The 17,076-nt window shown below is 39.3% G+C and overlaps 1 protein-coding gene across 2 annotated transcripts in view; it reads right to left on the bottom strand.

The window, feature by feature from the left end:
- Positions 1 to 892: 892 nt before the first annotated feature.
- ANKRD10 (ankyrin repeat domain 10) overlaps positions 893 to 17,076 on the bottom strand; it is a 41,696-nt gene continuing 25,512 nt past the window's right edge. For both annotated transcript variants that reach the window (XM_089693580.1, XM_089693581.1), the window contains 3 exons: positions 16,305 to 16,540; positions 11,860 to 11,943; positions 893 to 3,956 (listed from right to left, as the gene is read on the bottom strand). In XM_089693580.1, the coding sequence (XP_089549706.1) occupies positions 3,520 to 3,956; positions 11,860 to 11,943; positions 16,305 to 16,540 (757 nt within the window). In that variant the 3' untranslated portion in view covers positions 893 to 3,519. The remainder of the gene's footprint in view (positions 3,957 to 11,859; positions 11,944 to 16,304; positions 16,541 to 17,076) is intronic.

The raw sequence follows: 17,076 nt of genomic DNA, 5'->3' as shown, positions 1-17,076 counted from the left end.
CAGTGGTTGTGGGGGGTCTGCAAGCAGCGGGCTTAATTGGAATCTAGAAGCCCCCGTTAGCAAGGGGGCCCCCAGACCCAACATTTCCCCATGTGAACGACTATGGGGTACATGCACCAAAGCACCCCCACGTTGAGGGTATGTGGCCCGCTATGGTTCTTGGGTTCTCACTCGTCCCTCCCTTTCCTGACCTGCATGCTGGGATAAGGGTCCGGTATAGATTTTGGGGGGGCCCCCAAGCCATTTTTTTAAAGCTATTTTGGCATGGGGGTTCCGCTCAAAACCCATACCAGACCCAAATGGGAACCCCACTGACAGTTGAAGACTCATGGGTTAAGGACTCTGTGGCCACCAATTCCTTAACCCATGACAGCACTGATAGATACCAGTACATACCACATGCCTGAACCACTACTTAATTACCGCATGTATTTATTTCCTTTTGTGAATTGAATCCTCAAGAGGGCAAGTGCTTAAGTAACATAACTGCTTCCACAGACACCTCAGGATTAAAAGTCAAAACAAAAGCCACATTTGTTTTAGAGCAACCTTGCCTTTGCATAATTGTAAAAAGTGCTAGCAGACTCAAGTACTGAAATGCTTTAAGACCTTCTGACCAAAGACACAAGTTAAACATCACTTATGAGAAATAGGTTTTCTGCCTTGGATAGGAAAGAACACACTGCTCCAGTACACAGCAGACCAAAAAGCCACCATAAGAGCATGCCCATTTAAGCTATGGTCTCAGCATAATGAATGAAAAAAAAAAAAAAAAAAAAAAAAAAGGTAAGCAGTGTCATCTTTGTAGGTTTAGAAACAAGATGGGAAATCTTACATTTCTGGATAAATGGAACACTGAAAACATGCAAAGCAAACATCAGTAATGCATGGACAACATTGATTTTTTTTTTTTTATTTAAAAACAAAAAAGCTGTTAGGGCACATGCATTCCCTTTGCAATGCTGAACTGTAAAACCAATGAAAAAAAAAAAACAAAAAAAAAAAAACAGATAAACATAGGTCAGTTTCAAAGCAAAATTGCTTATGCCACTGTCTCAGTAAGGATTTCAAGTTACAAAATGTATACAATTCATGATTCTTATAGAGCCATCAGAGATTCAAATACTGGAATGTGTTAAGATTTTCAGGCCATGACTATGCATTTTTGATTATACAAATTCATCTTTATTTTTGAAAAATACTTTCCCTGCTACAAGGAAAAAATATAAAATATGCAGTATATATAAATAAAATAAAAGTAATTTAACAAACTGGCATCTGCCTATCCAGTTACTGAGAAAGTGGCAAAATCAGCTTAACATAGTAATGCTGCAATGCTGATAATCTGTGCATACATATTATACAAAAGGCAAGTGGTTTCAAGCTTAACAAAAATACATAAAATCTGTAACAATACATATGAGGACAACATCCCTGTTTTGCCCTTAATAATGCAAACTACATATAGTAATGGAATATGGAAATCATAATTCCAAGCTGCCAAACCTTGCCTGTTCTTGGTGTATAGTATGGCAATTAAGCTCTTATGATATTTTAACTTGTAGACTGTAAAACAGATATACTTCAAGTCATTACAGCATTGCAGGGGCAATAACAAACCTCCTCAGCACAAAGGTATTCTTGTAAAATACATGTTATCTATACTGAAATAAAGGAGGACCCTAAAATCTGAACGGTAAGTGACAAATTCACCTGGTCAAAAAAACATCCAAAACAACAAACAAGCGCATCATTTCTGGTTTTGAAAACCTAGTGTTTTAAATTTCAGAAGTGTTGAGTTATTTGTAACCTATTTCACTTCCTTCCTCAAAAACTTTATATTTGGTTAACATTTTCCGCACAATGAAAACATACAAAAGGTGTAGACCATGGATTTAGCAGTGTTGCAGTATGCATCAAAGAGACACACATTTGCTGAAAAAAACCCCAAAAACCTCTCTCTCTTTCTTAAAGTGCATCTGTGCTCAGACTATGAAAATAAAAGTATTTACACATTCCTAACATACAGTAATAACGTTATTAAAAGCCCTCACAGAATTTGGTAGCTGTAGGCTATATAGAGTAAAATCATCCTCAAAGATCACAACAGGGAAAAGGAAGCTGCAATTTTAGTGCCTGTCAAAGTTTGATTTCTCCACAGTACCTGCAGCTACAGAAGGTCAGTGAGGTCTCCCCCCCCAAATTCTTTATTTTTTATATTATATTTATTTTATCAAGCATACAGTCGAAAACAAGATGCATTACATTTCAATGTAATTACAATATATCTTTGGGGAACAGACTTTAAAACAATATTTAATATCATCTGCAAATTGTGAGATGAAGACCATGGTCTTACATACCAGAACAATTACCTGAGATATAGGCGGATCAATAGATAGTTTTACAGATGCCAGTCTCCTTGACTGTATGAATTTAGGTATAATTAAGGAGGAGGTAAAGAGAATTGGGAATAGGATAAGAGGGTACAGCACATACAAGGTAATACCAAGACAGTCCTATAACCTAAAGGCAGGTGCTGGAACATTTACGTAGCTAAAAAAGGAAAAATGAAGAAGGCTGGGAAGGGGGAGGAACCACTTCAGGGAAGCCCACTCAGCTCCACAGGTGACATAAAAAGAAGCTCCATAAATGCTTTGACCAAATTAGAGGGAGTCTGGGGGTTGAGCTTGGCCTGCTAGAAAGCCAAGCACATAGCTTTGTCGTTGTAGATGAACTAATGCCAACAAAACCAAGTCATATTGAAAACAGACTTTTTTTTTTTATCCTCGCAGGTGTGTGGTCCTCCATTCTCAATCTCCTCTACCTTGTTCACCCAAATTGGATTGAGGGTGGAGTATATGATCCCTGTGAGGGCTTGTTTTAAACCGTTTTCACTGCCTAAAATGTAAATGCTCTAATGTCCATAGTATAGGCACAGGTGCACATTAAGCCAACATAAAAAAGGATGATATCAACATCACACATTCATTAGAAAAATATACTTAATACACAAAACACATCAACTTTAATTTGCAAGTTGGATAGCTAGGATACGTTTGAAAAAAAATGTCCAAAAGATAAAGGTCAATTTTGTAACTCATCCTTGTAAAACATGGTTACACTTCAAAACTCAGCAAAAACGTTTAAATAGGTCTCTGCATTTCCCAATATGCTCTGTTCTCTATTAATTAAACCTAATCTCCGTATTTTAGTGAAGTTCAAAAATCAACTTTTAATATTCAAAAAACATTTTTTTTTTATTTTAACCCTAATCCAATGCTGCCTCTGGAGCACTGCATAGAACCACAACACTACCTTAAAGATTTGTCTGTTTGGGTCATCCTTAAACTTGCAGATGCCAACTTCTTGATGGCTAAATTATAAAGAAAACAATTTTGGGTGATAGGATTTCCCTTTAAACAACCACCCTGCATAACAGTCAGTCAATCTAAATGTATTGAGTAAAAACTGAAATGCAAGTATAGTATTAAATAAAATTATAAAAAGGATATCATCTCAGAATCCTTGATATTGATGAAGTGTGCTTATGAATGTATGTTTATACTTGTGTTCATCACGGACTGAATCAGAATGCTCTACAAGGCTACTGTGTTCAGGTAAACCTTCTGCAGAGTCTCCATACCCATGGTAATAGCTATACTGCAAGATATCGGCCATACCCTCACCCCAGGGAGGCCTAGAAGCCACACAATTACTTGGACTTCCATTAATATGCAAAGAGCCACAAGAAGATGAATTTACAGTGTCAATCTTATTTTCAATGTATGTTCCATTCCCATCATGTTCTTCGTTTCCATTTGTGACAGTGTTGTATCCGTTGATCGACTGAAGGCACTTGGCAGGGCTGGTTTCCATTTCACTGAGTGGTGCAAAATGTCCATTACTTGCTGGTCCATTTGTTAAGGAACTGAAGTGCATGCTACCATTCATATCTGCATTAAGAAACAAACCTGTCAAAAATGTTTTGTAAGCCGATTGAAAACCATTGGATCTCAACTTCATAATTTTCCAATTCTTTACTTTGGGAACATGCTAGGAGACTGCACAGCCGTTCAACATTACTTCATGTGCACTTGTTATCCCCATTTACACTTGAACATATCTTTACTACAGTGTAAAGCGCAGTTATAGAATGTCAGTAAAGCAGTAGTAAACACCTCTTGGTCAGTTGGACCTACAGGTAAGCTTACCTGTAGGTCCAACTGACCATCTCCTAAAGCGTGCACCGGCGCACAGCGAGAAAGCCCTGACAACAATTGCAGCTCGGCCATTCAAAACAGCCAGACCCGGCAAACCTGGAAGGAAGACTGGGTGAAGAGGGAATCTCTGGCAGCGGAGAGATCAGTTATGTAGGAAAGTCTCAATGTGCTAGTATACGGTGCATACTAGAACATTATGTCATCTTGCAGGGAGAACCTTTTTTGTTTTTTTAGGCTTAACTACCACTTTAAGTATTGCTCCACTTCCAATTAGCTACAGTCAAACTACAGCTCCATACTGTGCCAGGGGAAGGGGGAAGTCCAAAAATGCAGGAGCCCTCAATGAAAAGCCTTACAGCTCAAAATCTAAATGCATGTGGTTTCTTCAGTCATTAGTGCAAGTTTTCCTTTTAAGATTATGTTCCCTCTGTGGATGAAAATCCAAATTTTCTTTACTGGTCAAACCAGAATTCTAGTGGGTCAGATTTTAACAAGACCTGATTTAACCACTTTTGCGCTGAGAGGCCACATATATATATGTGGCCTCCTGGCAGGTGGGCCTTGATGTAGAGGCCGCATATACAGTATCTCACAGAAGTGAGTACACCCCTCACATTTTTGTAAATATATATCTTTTCATGTGACAACACTGAAGAAATGACACTATTACAATGTAAAGTAGAGAGCGTACAGCTTGTAGAAGTGTAAATTTGCTGTCCCCTCAAAATAACTCAACACAGCCATTAATGTCTAAACCGCTGGCAACAAAAGTTAGTACACCCCTAAGTGAAAGTGTCCAAACTGGGCCCAATGAGCCATTTTCCCCTCGCCGGTGTCATGCGACTCGTGTTACAGGTGTGAATAGGGAGCAGGTGTGTTAAATTTGGTATTATCGCTCTCACTCTCTGATACTGGTCACTGGAAGTTCAACAAGGCAAAGAACTCTGAGGATCTGAAAAAAAGAATTGTTGCTCTACATAAAGATGGCCTAGGCTATAAGAAGATTGCCAAGACCCTGAAACTGAGCTGCAGCACGGTGGCCAAGACCATACAGTAGTTTAACAGGTCAGGTTCCACTCAGAACAGGCCTCGCCATGGTTGACCAAAGAAGTTGAGTGCACGTGTTCAGCGTCATATCCAGAAGTTGTCTTTGGGAAATAAGACGTATGAGTGCTGCCAGCATTGCTGCAGAGGTTGAAGGGGTGGGGGCTCAGCCTGTCAGTGCTCAGACCGTACGCTGCACATTGCATCAAATTGATCTGCATGGCTGTCATCCCAGAAGGAAGCCTCTTCTAAACATGATGCACAAGAAAGCCCGCAGTTTGCTGAAGACAAGCAGACCAAGGACATGGATTACTGGAACCATGTCCTGTGGTCTGATGAGACCAAGATAAACTTAATTGGTTCAGATGGTGTCAAGTGTGTGTGTGGCGGCAACCAGGTGAGGAGTACAAAGATGAAAATGTGTCTTGCCTACAGTCAAGCATGGTGGTGGGAGTGTCATGGTCTGGGGCTGCATGAGTGCTGCTGGCACTGGGGAGCTACAGTTTATTGAGGGAACCATGAATGCCAACATGTACTGTGACATACTGAAGCAGAGCATGATCTCCTCCCTTCAGAGACTGGGCCGCAGGGCAGTATTCCAACATGATAACGACCCCAAACACAACTTCAAGATGACCACTGTCTTGCTAAAGAAGCTGAGGGTAAAGGTGATGGACTGGCCAAGCATGTCTCCAGACCTAAACCCTATTGAGCATCCGTGGGGCATGCTCAAATGGAAGGTGGAGGAGTGCGAGGTCTCTAACATCCACCAGCTCCATGATGTCATCATGGAGTGGAAGAGGACTCCAGTGGCAACCTGTGAAGCTCTGGTGAGCTCTATGCCCAAGAGGGTTAAGGCAGTGCTGGAAAATAATGGTAAGCACACAAAATATTGACACTTTGGGCCCAATTTGGACATTTTCACTTAGGAGTGTACTCTCTTTTGTTGCCAGCAGTTTAGACATTAATGGCTGTGTGTGGAGTTATTTTGAGGGGACAGCAAATTTACACTGTTATACAAGCTGTACACTCACTACTTTACATTGTAGCAAAGTGTCATTTCTTCAGTGTGGTCACATGAAAAGATATAAAAATTTACAAAAATGTGAGGGGTAGACTCACTTCTGTGAGATACTGTATGTGTACCTAAAAGTAAACAAAACGTGTGCCGAGAGCGTGCACCCTGCACAGTCACCTGCGCATAAACAAAAACCTCCCGATCATGTGACAGCCAATCACAGCAGTCACATGATCATAAGTCCTGCCCCCCCCAAACCAGAAACCCCTTAAAAAGGGCTGGGAGGTGCCAGCGCTAAGGGGCTATAATTGACCGATCATATACAAATACAATTGTGTTCCGATATCTGTCTATACTATACTCAGCTGGATAGCTCAGTAGATATTCTATTCAAAGAAACACCCACTGAAAAACTTGCAGTATATTCAGTGACAGAGTGGTAGCAGTGTCTTGTCATTGAACGGATACAAAACAACCCATTTACTATGATTCAGATCACTGACACTACACTTCCTTTTACAAATGCAATTCAGAGTAATGCATGCATTCTTCTAGAATCGCACAATACCACTGCCCCGATCACCATGTAGCTGAACTCAAGCACAATGTCTATAGCAGCACCACTGATGCAGTTATCTTACAGCTTTGGACAAAACTGACTGGGCACTATGCACAATGCCTTCCATTTTTCCAGCATTATAAATCAAAATGGTCAGCTTTCTTCTGTCTCTTTAAGAAGATATATAATATTCCCCTTTATGCCATGTTTGTTAGGTATCATACAGAAGAAAAAATAAAGGCAAGAATGTTTTAAGAGAAACTTATTTTGTATATATTTATTACACAAGTTATTTTGAAATAAATGTGGAAAGCATAATTTAGCAACTGGAGTGCAGGTAGACTTACAGAACAGCAGGCATGGCATTTTTTACATTGGTCTAGCTTGAACCATAACTATGCATATACCATACCAGAGATATCATTCAAGTAAGCTGTAATTCACTGTAGCAGGTGCCACTACTCCAATGAACTCCACTAGCTTCTGGCTCCCTTGGGTGAGGTAGAGTGTGACATCACTACAGCGCCTCAACTCATCCTTTCAGAGAATGATTTCCATTCAGTAAATAAAATGCAACGCATTCTCTTAATGGTGCCAGTGTCAAGCAACTGACCACCTTTGCGCACAATGCAGAAGGGCAGCCTCTTGGCACAGGACCTGGAAGTTCGTGGAGATCACTGGGATAGCAGTGCCTACTACAGTGATTTCCAAGTACTAAGGACATCCCATAGGTATGGTATTTACTCAGTTACATTGGGCAAAATTATTCCCTATTTTGTGGTACTTTAATTGGAAAAAAAGACAATTTTAGAATTATGAATGCTTTCTTAGGATCACATACAAAGTCATATCCAAAAAATATTCCTCAATAAAATAACATAGTTGGACCATATCGGATTACAGTGACATTTTAAATTGCATATGCAGAGATCATATAAGATACCCAACATGCTTCAAAGTCAAGAAGCTTATTCTTTAGGGATAACTCTGCATTCAATGTAGTATATAATAAAAACAAAAATCATCAGACGTTAGAAAGAGTATTTATCATAAAAACAACAGCAATTCACCAATCACACCTCCTTCCTAACAGACACGTCATGCAAATCTGTTTAGTATTGTGGTCAATACAGAACTAGATCTCTATATATAGTTGGAGATACAACATTCTAATTGGAGGTTTTGAATCTATTGGTGTTAGAGGTCACCCAAAGAGTAAAATGATGAACCTGTCAGTCTGATCTGGTCCACAGGATTTGAGAACTTCCTCCTTTCCCCCTTTTTTCATCTCGGGGGTAGGAGAGATCATAGGATTGGTGGTGAATTTCTCTTGTATTTATGATAAATACACTCCTCCTAGCATCTGATGTTTGCATTCAATGAAGTATAATAAAAACAGTTACCCCTGAAGCAGCTACTTGTCTTAAAATCTTAGGTATCTTATATGATCTCTGCATATGCAATTTGAAATGCATCATTGTAACCAGATATGGTCCAACTACATGTAATTTTGAGGAATATTTTTGATCTGACTGTTTTTGGTCCTAATAAAGCATGAATAATTTTAAAATTGTCTTTTTGCCATTAAAGTCCCACAAAATGGGGGAATAATTTTGCACTATGTTCAATATAGAGATGTTGGCAAGCATCACAGAAAATGTAAAATTTTACAGTTACATTATTCCAATCTGGACAAACCTGGAATTTTTCTACAGGTACCCCTAACCTGCACATGCCAACTAGCATGAGTGACTCTAGAAAACAGCTGTCATTGCAGGAACAGACGCTCTGCAAAAAAGACGTCAGCGTCACAAAAGAAGAAGAAAAAAAGAAAAAAAAAAAATCATAAAATTTTTACATAGACAGGAGTCTACCTGGTGGCTTGTGTCACCTGAAATTATTAAGTGGTTGCCTAGCCATATTGTAAATAGCTAGGGAGATTGATACCCATTTCGAGAAACCGCCAATCCTGAAACAGTTCAAGGGCAGCCATTGTACCTGTTCATGGCTGTAAATGAGCCATCAGATGACCAAAAACAGCAATCATGAATGTGAGAGTCTGCCCATTGCTCTCAACAGAAGATGGCAGAACCAATGAAGAAATCATCATTCATTAGTTCCAGGGCACAAGCAACAGCAGATTAATGCTGCCCATACACAGATTTTTGGGCTAGAACATTTGTACAAACGTTCATACGAAAATTATTTCCACATTTGTTGAATGGGCGAATGTCGTTTGACAACTTTCTTTTGCTTTTAACATTCAAATTTTAAAATGAATGTGATTTTTGAATGAAAACCACGTACATGTCCGAAAATGTATTTTATCAAGAAAAAAAGGTTTTCCTTTCAGACCCATCACTACGGTCAAAAACATCGATTTGACCCCACTAACAATTAGAAAATCAAACAAAGGTTTTAAAAAGGGGTAATTGTGTGTTTAACCCTTTCATTTTCTGCACATCTGAAAACCTTAACCTTTTCATCCTCCCACTGCACGTGTACATCAACCACTTCACTTCCTCCTAAATAACCAATGCTGCTTTGACTTGTGCAGTATTACCAAGCTCCACGTTTAACCACCTCAATACTACTGTTTATTTTCAAAATATTGGGGCTAAAAATAGATCATTTTGGAGTGTCTACTTTCCAAAAAAGGGTCATTTTAGCAGTGTTTGTACTATTTGTTTTGTTTAATAGCAAACAAGGGAACCTTTTTTTCTAAATGTGTTTTTTTCCTTTAAAAAAAAAAAAATAAAAAAATTAAAAAAGGATATAAAATGTATTTGGGTAAATTATTGCATGACTGAGTAATTGTCAAACTACTGCAACAATACAAAATGGCCTGGTAATGAAGGGCTATATACAGCTTGATGATGAAATGGTTAAAAGGATACCGGTTATGTGAGAAACATTGGCGCTGCCAATCCTAACCACTTGTCTGGTAATCACTAATAACTTCTCCAAGTAAAATTACAATGACATCACAAGTCCAATTTGCACAGGTCCTGTGTAGTTTTCTGAAGTTTAGGCCATGGCAATTTTTTGTTTATTTTTTACATTAATTGTTTTTTTTTAGCCAAAGGCGCCACTTCCATTTGAGCTATACTGTTATTTTAGAAACACTTTGGGGCTACTGTTCCTTTTACGGTGTTAATTTTAAGGGAAAAAGATTACAAATTGTTGCCTACAATAATCAGATTTTATGACATTTTTGTGGCATAAAAATATAAACTGCTGTCACTGGCAAACCACCAGTCTACTTTGATGAAATTCACATAACAATGGCATAGCCAGAGGTACATACATTTAGTGGGCCCCAATGCTATCCTTCAGCAACACTGAGAACTTTACTGTGCAGCCTGCTTGGAAATGCACGGCCCCTTCTTGAAAAGCCTCATTGTGGGGTCTAGCTCCCCCTCTCCTTATGTGTCACAATCTTCAATAATAATTTCAATTGAACATTTGCTGTGGTACAGTATGACCTTTTCATTGGGACATAAGCTGTAGAGCACATGTGCAGGAGAAGCTGGATCAAAACTGAAGGTATTCCAAGTGGACACTGTTCAGTGATTACTAGGCCACACTGACGTTGACATAACAATGGGGGTACACAAAGGGTAAGATCACTAAAATTGCATTTCTCCTAAATCCTAAGAAAGTAGGATGGACTATTTTTTTTCGATACATAGTATATAGAGGTTTGTGCTTGGCAACGTCAACTGAACACAACTTAGCTTATTTAAAAGCACAACTAAAGGCTCTTTTATGACAGTCTAAATTCCAAAAACCAATTATTATATGATGAAAAATCCTCAAAGTAAACAAACTTCCTTTACCTTCCTAGATTGTGCCAAATCCTCCTCCTGTCTCACACACTGCTTCAAAAAAAAAAAAAAAAAACTACTTCAAAAGCGAGAAGGTTTCAGCAACAGAGGTGGTGCTGTCAATTCAGAAATCACTGGGCAGAACCTGGTGCCGATTGACAAGCTACAGCAAATCGGCGACAAGGCCGACAGCCACACCAGCTTGCAACATCTTTGCATCTCACTGTCGTGCAAGCAGGCACAATCTACGAGAGGGTGTCAATGCTGCTCTGAATTCTAGAGTAGTGAAACATCACTGTCACTCCATCACAGGGAGATTAAGTGGACTTTATTAGCAGGATTAACATACATGTGTGGGTCCTTAAAGGGGGAGTAAGAGAAAACTAAGTGCAGATGCGCTTAAGTGCTGTAGCACTTTATTTTTTTAACTGAATGCCATAGCTTTGCAAAATGCAGGGACCCTCTATTTAAAAAAAATAAATAAATCTGACAAAATATATTTAAAATTCCTTATAATCTGCATAATAAAGTGTGCAATAGCATTAGCATTCAGAATCCGGTAGCAATGGAAGCAAACACTTACTAAACAATATGTATGCATTATACCACAGGTTATCTAATTTTCTGCCAGTTCATTAAGAAATATACAACCGCTGGCTTTGTTGTGGAGAAATACATCCAGGCTTTCACTACACAGTATATAGTTTAATGGTTCTTAAAGTCAAAACAAGCTCAGACTTTAATGCCAGAAATAGCAAGTTTTCATTTTAGAGAAATGAAAGTTACTGGTCAGTTAAAAAGCGGTTCTTGGGAAAAAAATGTAAAAATAAATAAGCTAAAAGTTAAGACCCATTAAACAAAAACGAACAATGCAGATTAGACTGTCACACTTCAGAAAACAGATTGTGCTTGATGAAAATACTGTTCTCATCCCATGACATATATTCCTCCCCAGTCTTTTATTAGGTATGACAAGATACTACGGTACCAATGGTTTTTCCACCATATCTAGATATTGGAAATCACTTTAAAAGTAAGCATACTGACTGATACAACGAAAGGGGGTTTGTGTTGCAGATACTGTAAAATTATTAGTATCTGTTTGTCTATTAGATGTGCTCTCCTGAGGTTTCAGATCTTCAATCATCTGAGTGCTGCAGCATCTGTCAGAAAACTGCCCAATCCCACCTGATATATCTGAGTGATTTTCTACATGCATGCTCTCATCATCCTCCATTCTTCCAGTCATGTGATCTGTGCCAAAGCTGTTCGCTGAAATAAAAAACAAAAAAACACAACACCTTACATAAATATTTGCATTTAAAGAGAACACAACCTTAAATTTTCAGCAACCAACAGTAACCCCAGCCAAAACTTTGTTGGGCAGGGGCAACTTGAAACCCCTATCAAGTTTTAATTGATGTCTATGCTCAAAGATTTCCTGACACTTCATACTGGCGAGAGGAGTGATGAGAAATATCTTCTATGGGGGACTTTTAGTAAAGTCTGTGATAGAACCTGTGAGGTTTATATTGCTGTCTGTGTTTTCTTGTCTAGAAGACTCTTATTAAGTGTTCTTGCATGGCAAGACCACTTACTGTTATCTCACATATATATTTTTATTATTATAGCCAAATGTACCACCCTAACTCCTCCCACAGTTTTTACACTACATAGACAGTAATATACGGAAACGTGTGGATTGTTCCCGATTGGTGTGCCATTACTTTGTGGAACGTTTCGCCGAATGGTTCACGAAATATCGGCGTTTTTGTGGTGAAATTGGTCCCATAGGAATGAATGGCGGAATGTTCAAAACTAGAGTGGGAGCTGACAAAAGCTAAAGTGTGAGCTGAAAAATCAGGACATGATTTCTAAACTGCCATCACTCCCTCATTTTCAAGCCCACCTACACAAATCTTATATCAAAACGTTCAGCTAACCCTGCTGTCACTAAAAATGTCCACGGCTAAGCCATAGTCCTGATAGTTTTCACAATATGACCATTTGTTTGCAACTCACCCCCCCATTGACATTCATTGAAACTCCACTCTAGCCACCTCAAATTTGAAGGGCAATTTCTAAACTGCGACTGTGCCTTCATTTTTAATATTTCAGAGACATACTATGCACCAAAAATGTAGGTCTGGGTCTTGTGATTCTCACAATAGAAAAAGCTCTTCAGACGGTTGTAGTTTAAAAATTATAAATCCTACACTGAAGATGGCAACCGCCAGTGAAGTGAGCAAGTTGGAGCAGTTTATTTTTAACCACTCTTCTCTGCCCTTGCTGTAGAGTGAGTAGCCATAGGAACCCAGGTGTGCGAGCAGGCAAGAACACTTCACACAATTTCCCCAGAAATTGTAGCTTTTCTAGTTCCAGTTTGTTCTTGTCCAAGTGTAACAGGATAACGTGGAGGGGGAATTTCACTAATGCAGAAAACAAACTGACCAAAGTTCTAAACCTTCCATGCTGAAGGAGAAAAAAAAAAAAAAAAAAAAGGTTTAAAGCTTGAGTTGGGAATGTGATAACCTGAAAGCACACTTATACCTTCTGGCCAAGAAATACTTAGAATTATTCATGAAAATTGTGATTCAAGCTTTTTTTTTCCCTACAGCTGTACAAGCAAATACTCATGATAAAGTCTATTCCCATTGCTATGCTTTTCAGGGTATTTAGATCTGTACAGGGTAGTATTCATACATATTCCCATCTCTCCCTCCACATTTTGTGACATTACAGCCTAGGCGCAAGATAGATTTAACCCTCTGACATGCAAGTCAGTGGGTTAAATCTATTTTAACCCTGACATACACGTAATGGAATGCAAGTAGTTAAAACAAGCGAATGGCTGTAATAGCAGCTGGCGGTTTGCTTTAAAATCCAACAATGCTGTATATCTAAGAGATCTGGGCAGTGTTTAAGCTACCCTATCATCCCTAAGCCCCTCATGGCTCCCCCAAAGCTCACCCTGTGCCTCCAGGAAGCCTAGGACAGTGACATCAAGCAGAGAAGCAGAATAGGATCAGGGAACACACTGCTTTCCCAACTAGCTATGGCAGTAAAAGGAGTGAAAGCCAGGTCTGCACATGATTAAGAGGGAATAGGGCAGTTCTCCATATATAAAATGGCCACAGATTTCCAACAGATATGACCTTGTCATAGGGGAAGTGAGCCATCAGCAGACAGACAGCTCACGTCCTCTTTGCTTGTGCAGAGATTACACTACACAAGCAGAGCCTGCAGGGTTGACAAACCTTCTCCTTCCTGCTCTGAGCTCACAGCAGAGAGATTGAAGCATTCTTTTACGTTCTTTGGCTCATGCCCCTTTTGTTAGGAGCAGTCTGTTCCATTTTGCTAGGTTTAGAGGATTCAAGCATGGTGCTTGCATTGTTCTGAATTCCTCCCAAACAGTACCCACAAGTACAGTATGCCAATGTGCTCTGAACTGTCCTGTCAGTACACCTTATTTCTCTGATGACTGGAAGCTACTGCAGAAAACATGGCATGCTAGCTGAAAAGTGAAACATCATTCTAAAAAAAAAAAAAATATATAAAAATATTACCATAAAGACATGAGGGTTACAATCATTCAGGAGATGAATGAATGTACGCCCAGAGAAACCAAATGACATCTACACTCACCGGCCACTTTATTATGTATACCTTGCTAGTACCGGGGTGGACCCCCTTTTGCCTTCAGAACTGCCTTAATTCTTTGTGGCATAGATTCAACAAGGTGTTGGAAACATTCCTCAGATTTTGGTCCATACTGACATGATAGCATCACGCAGTTCCTGCAGATTTGTCGGCTACACATCCATAAACAGTTAACGCAAGGCAGGATGGATCCATGCTGTCATGTTTATGCCAAATTCTGACCCTACCTCCTGAATGTTGCAGCTGAAATCGACTCATCAGGCCAGGCAACGTTTTTCCAATTTCGGCGAGCCTTTGCGAATTGACGCTTCCCGTTCTTAGCTGACAGGAGTGGCACCCAGTGTGGTCTTCTACTGCTGTAGCCCATCTGCTTTAAGGTTCGACGTGTTGTGCATTCAGAGATTGTATTCTGCATACCTTGCTTATAACGAGTGGTTATTTGAGTTACTGTTGTCTATCTATCATCTTCAACTAGTCTGCCCATTCTCTTTTGACCTCAACAAGGCATTTTTGTCCACACAACTGCTGCTCACTGGATCAGGGGTGTAGAATTTTTTTTAAAAAACTACTTGACCAAGGACTAAATCTGGCTCCCAGTCTACTTATCCCGCATGACAATCTACTTGACAAGATGAAAAACAGTATTTAAATCTGAGGTGCTGTTAGGAATGTCTGGGACTTTTAAAATAAAATAAAAAAAAAAAAAAAAGCTCTACGGCAACTTAAATGTTTAATTTTTTTTTTTTAACATTGCGCTGTATATCTCCTCCTCCCCTCCCTGCCTCTCTCTAGCACATCTCCCGGGGACTAGCACAGAGGAGAGAGACCTTGCAGTGTAAGGAGCATTGATTGGGTGGTGGTCAGGAAAGGGGAGTGTCAAGCTTATCCTTTATCCCTTTTGCTGCCAGAGCCGTTTTTTGCACACGTTTAAAAAATTATTTTAGGCTTGAAGATTACACAAAACCCCCAAACATTATATATTTTCTGAAGGCAAAGACTCTAGAGAATAAAATAGGGGTAGTTCCAATTCTTTGTCACACGATATTACCGCAAAGGTCTAGGAAACGCAAAATTTCAGTAAAAAATAAACTTAAAAGTAATTTTAGGGCACAAAAAGCAATAGAAATTATCCTATGTTTTGGTAAAATATAAAAAGATGAGGTTCCACCGAGTAAATAGATATCCAACATGTCAAACCTTAAAATTTGCATGCGCTCGTGAAATGGCGACAAACTTTAGTACCCTATATTTTTTATAGACTTACAGAAGAGGTGTTAGTAGGTGCTAGTTATTGCTTCCATTCTGGCGTGTGCGGCGATATGCAACATGTGTATTGCAATGAACATTTTGGTGGGTGTGCGTGTCTCAAATTAATTCAAATCACCACCATGGTGGACTGTGTGAAAGTAAATTGGGCGGCAACTTTCACCTGACAGGTGAGCCCTGCTGCTTGCCCACAGCAGGGCTAAAGGTTGAAAAAAAAGCTACCTGCTCGACACCCAGAACTACATGCAAATTCAACATCCCTGTGGATAGAATTTCTTTTTTGGACTGTTCTCTGTAAACCCTAGAGAAATATCAGTAAATCATCAGTTTCTGAAATAGTCAGACCAGCCCGTCTGGCACCGACAACCATTCCATGTTCAAAGTCACTTAAATCCCCTTTCTTTCCCATTTTGATGCTCTGTTTAAACTTCAGCAAGTCAACTTCACCACGTCTAGATGCTTAAATGCACGGAGTTGCTGCCATGTGATTAGCATATTGGGTTAACAAGCAATTGAACAGGTGTACCTAATAGTGGCTGGTGAGTGTAAGTCAGTACAGCTCAGCGAGCATGAAGATCATAGCCTTTAAACCTAATAAAGGCTACCCTTAGGGAAAAATATAAGTAATTAAAACTGCTCACAATGACTTTAGCATTTAGATATGGAATAGTTTTCTCCATGGTACAGTGTACAAACATATCACTCACCTTCAGTTCTCAGCTTCTTAACAACAGATACCTCCAAATCATGAAATGACCTCTTACGATTGTTTATTCCTCCATTAAGGTGATTTGATGCATTCTGTGGAACTCCATTTAAGGAGTTTGTGCAATAGAAACCGTTGAGCTGACTGTTCTGGAGGTTAAGAAGGAATTGAGCACACTCTGTAAAGCCCTGGGAGTGTGCAAGGTCAGCCGCTGTCAAGCCACTGGCATTCTTAAAGCTGTGTAACAAAGAACTGAATTAGATACACCATATTGTAAAGAGAAAGCCCTCAGTTCTCTAACTATCTGAAGGCTAAGCATTCAAACAAACTCGCTACAAAGTCCTGCAAATTTCTTTGCTTCAAGAGAGGTCTTTTACGGTATGTATGAAGGCCTTCCCAGCAGTAAAGAAGGGCGTTGTTTTAAAATACAAATTTCTACTGTCATTAACAATCCTAACTTTTACAGAAAACTTACACATTGTACTTGATTAAAAATATCTAAGTTTCTAATCACCTATTAATTTTACAGAAAAATACAGTCAGGTCCATAAATATTGGGACATCGACACAATTCTAACATTTTTGGCTCTATACACCACCACAATGGATTTGAAATGAAACGAACAAGATGTGCTTTAACTGCAGACTGTCAGCTTTAATTTGAGGGTATTTACATCCAAATCAGGTGAACGGTGTAGGCATTACAACAAGTTGCATATGCACCTCCCACTTGTTAAGGGACCAAAAGTAATGGGACAGAATAATAATCATAA

This window comes from Staurois parvus, unplaced genomic scaffold (genome assembly GCF_062004578.1).
Source record: "Staurois parvus isolate SC_StPar_1 unplaced genomic scaffold, SC_StPar_1.0 ptg000634l, whole genome shotgun sequence".
NCBI lineage: Eukaryota > Metazoa > Chordata > Amphibia > Anura > Ranidae > Staurois > Staurois parvus.
Note: the sequence above shows the minus strand (reverse complement) of the source record. Positions and strands in the feature narration are given on the sequence as shown.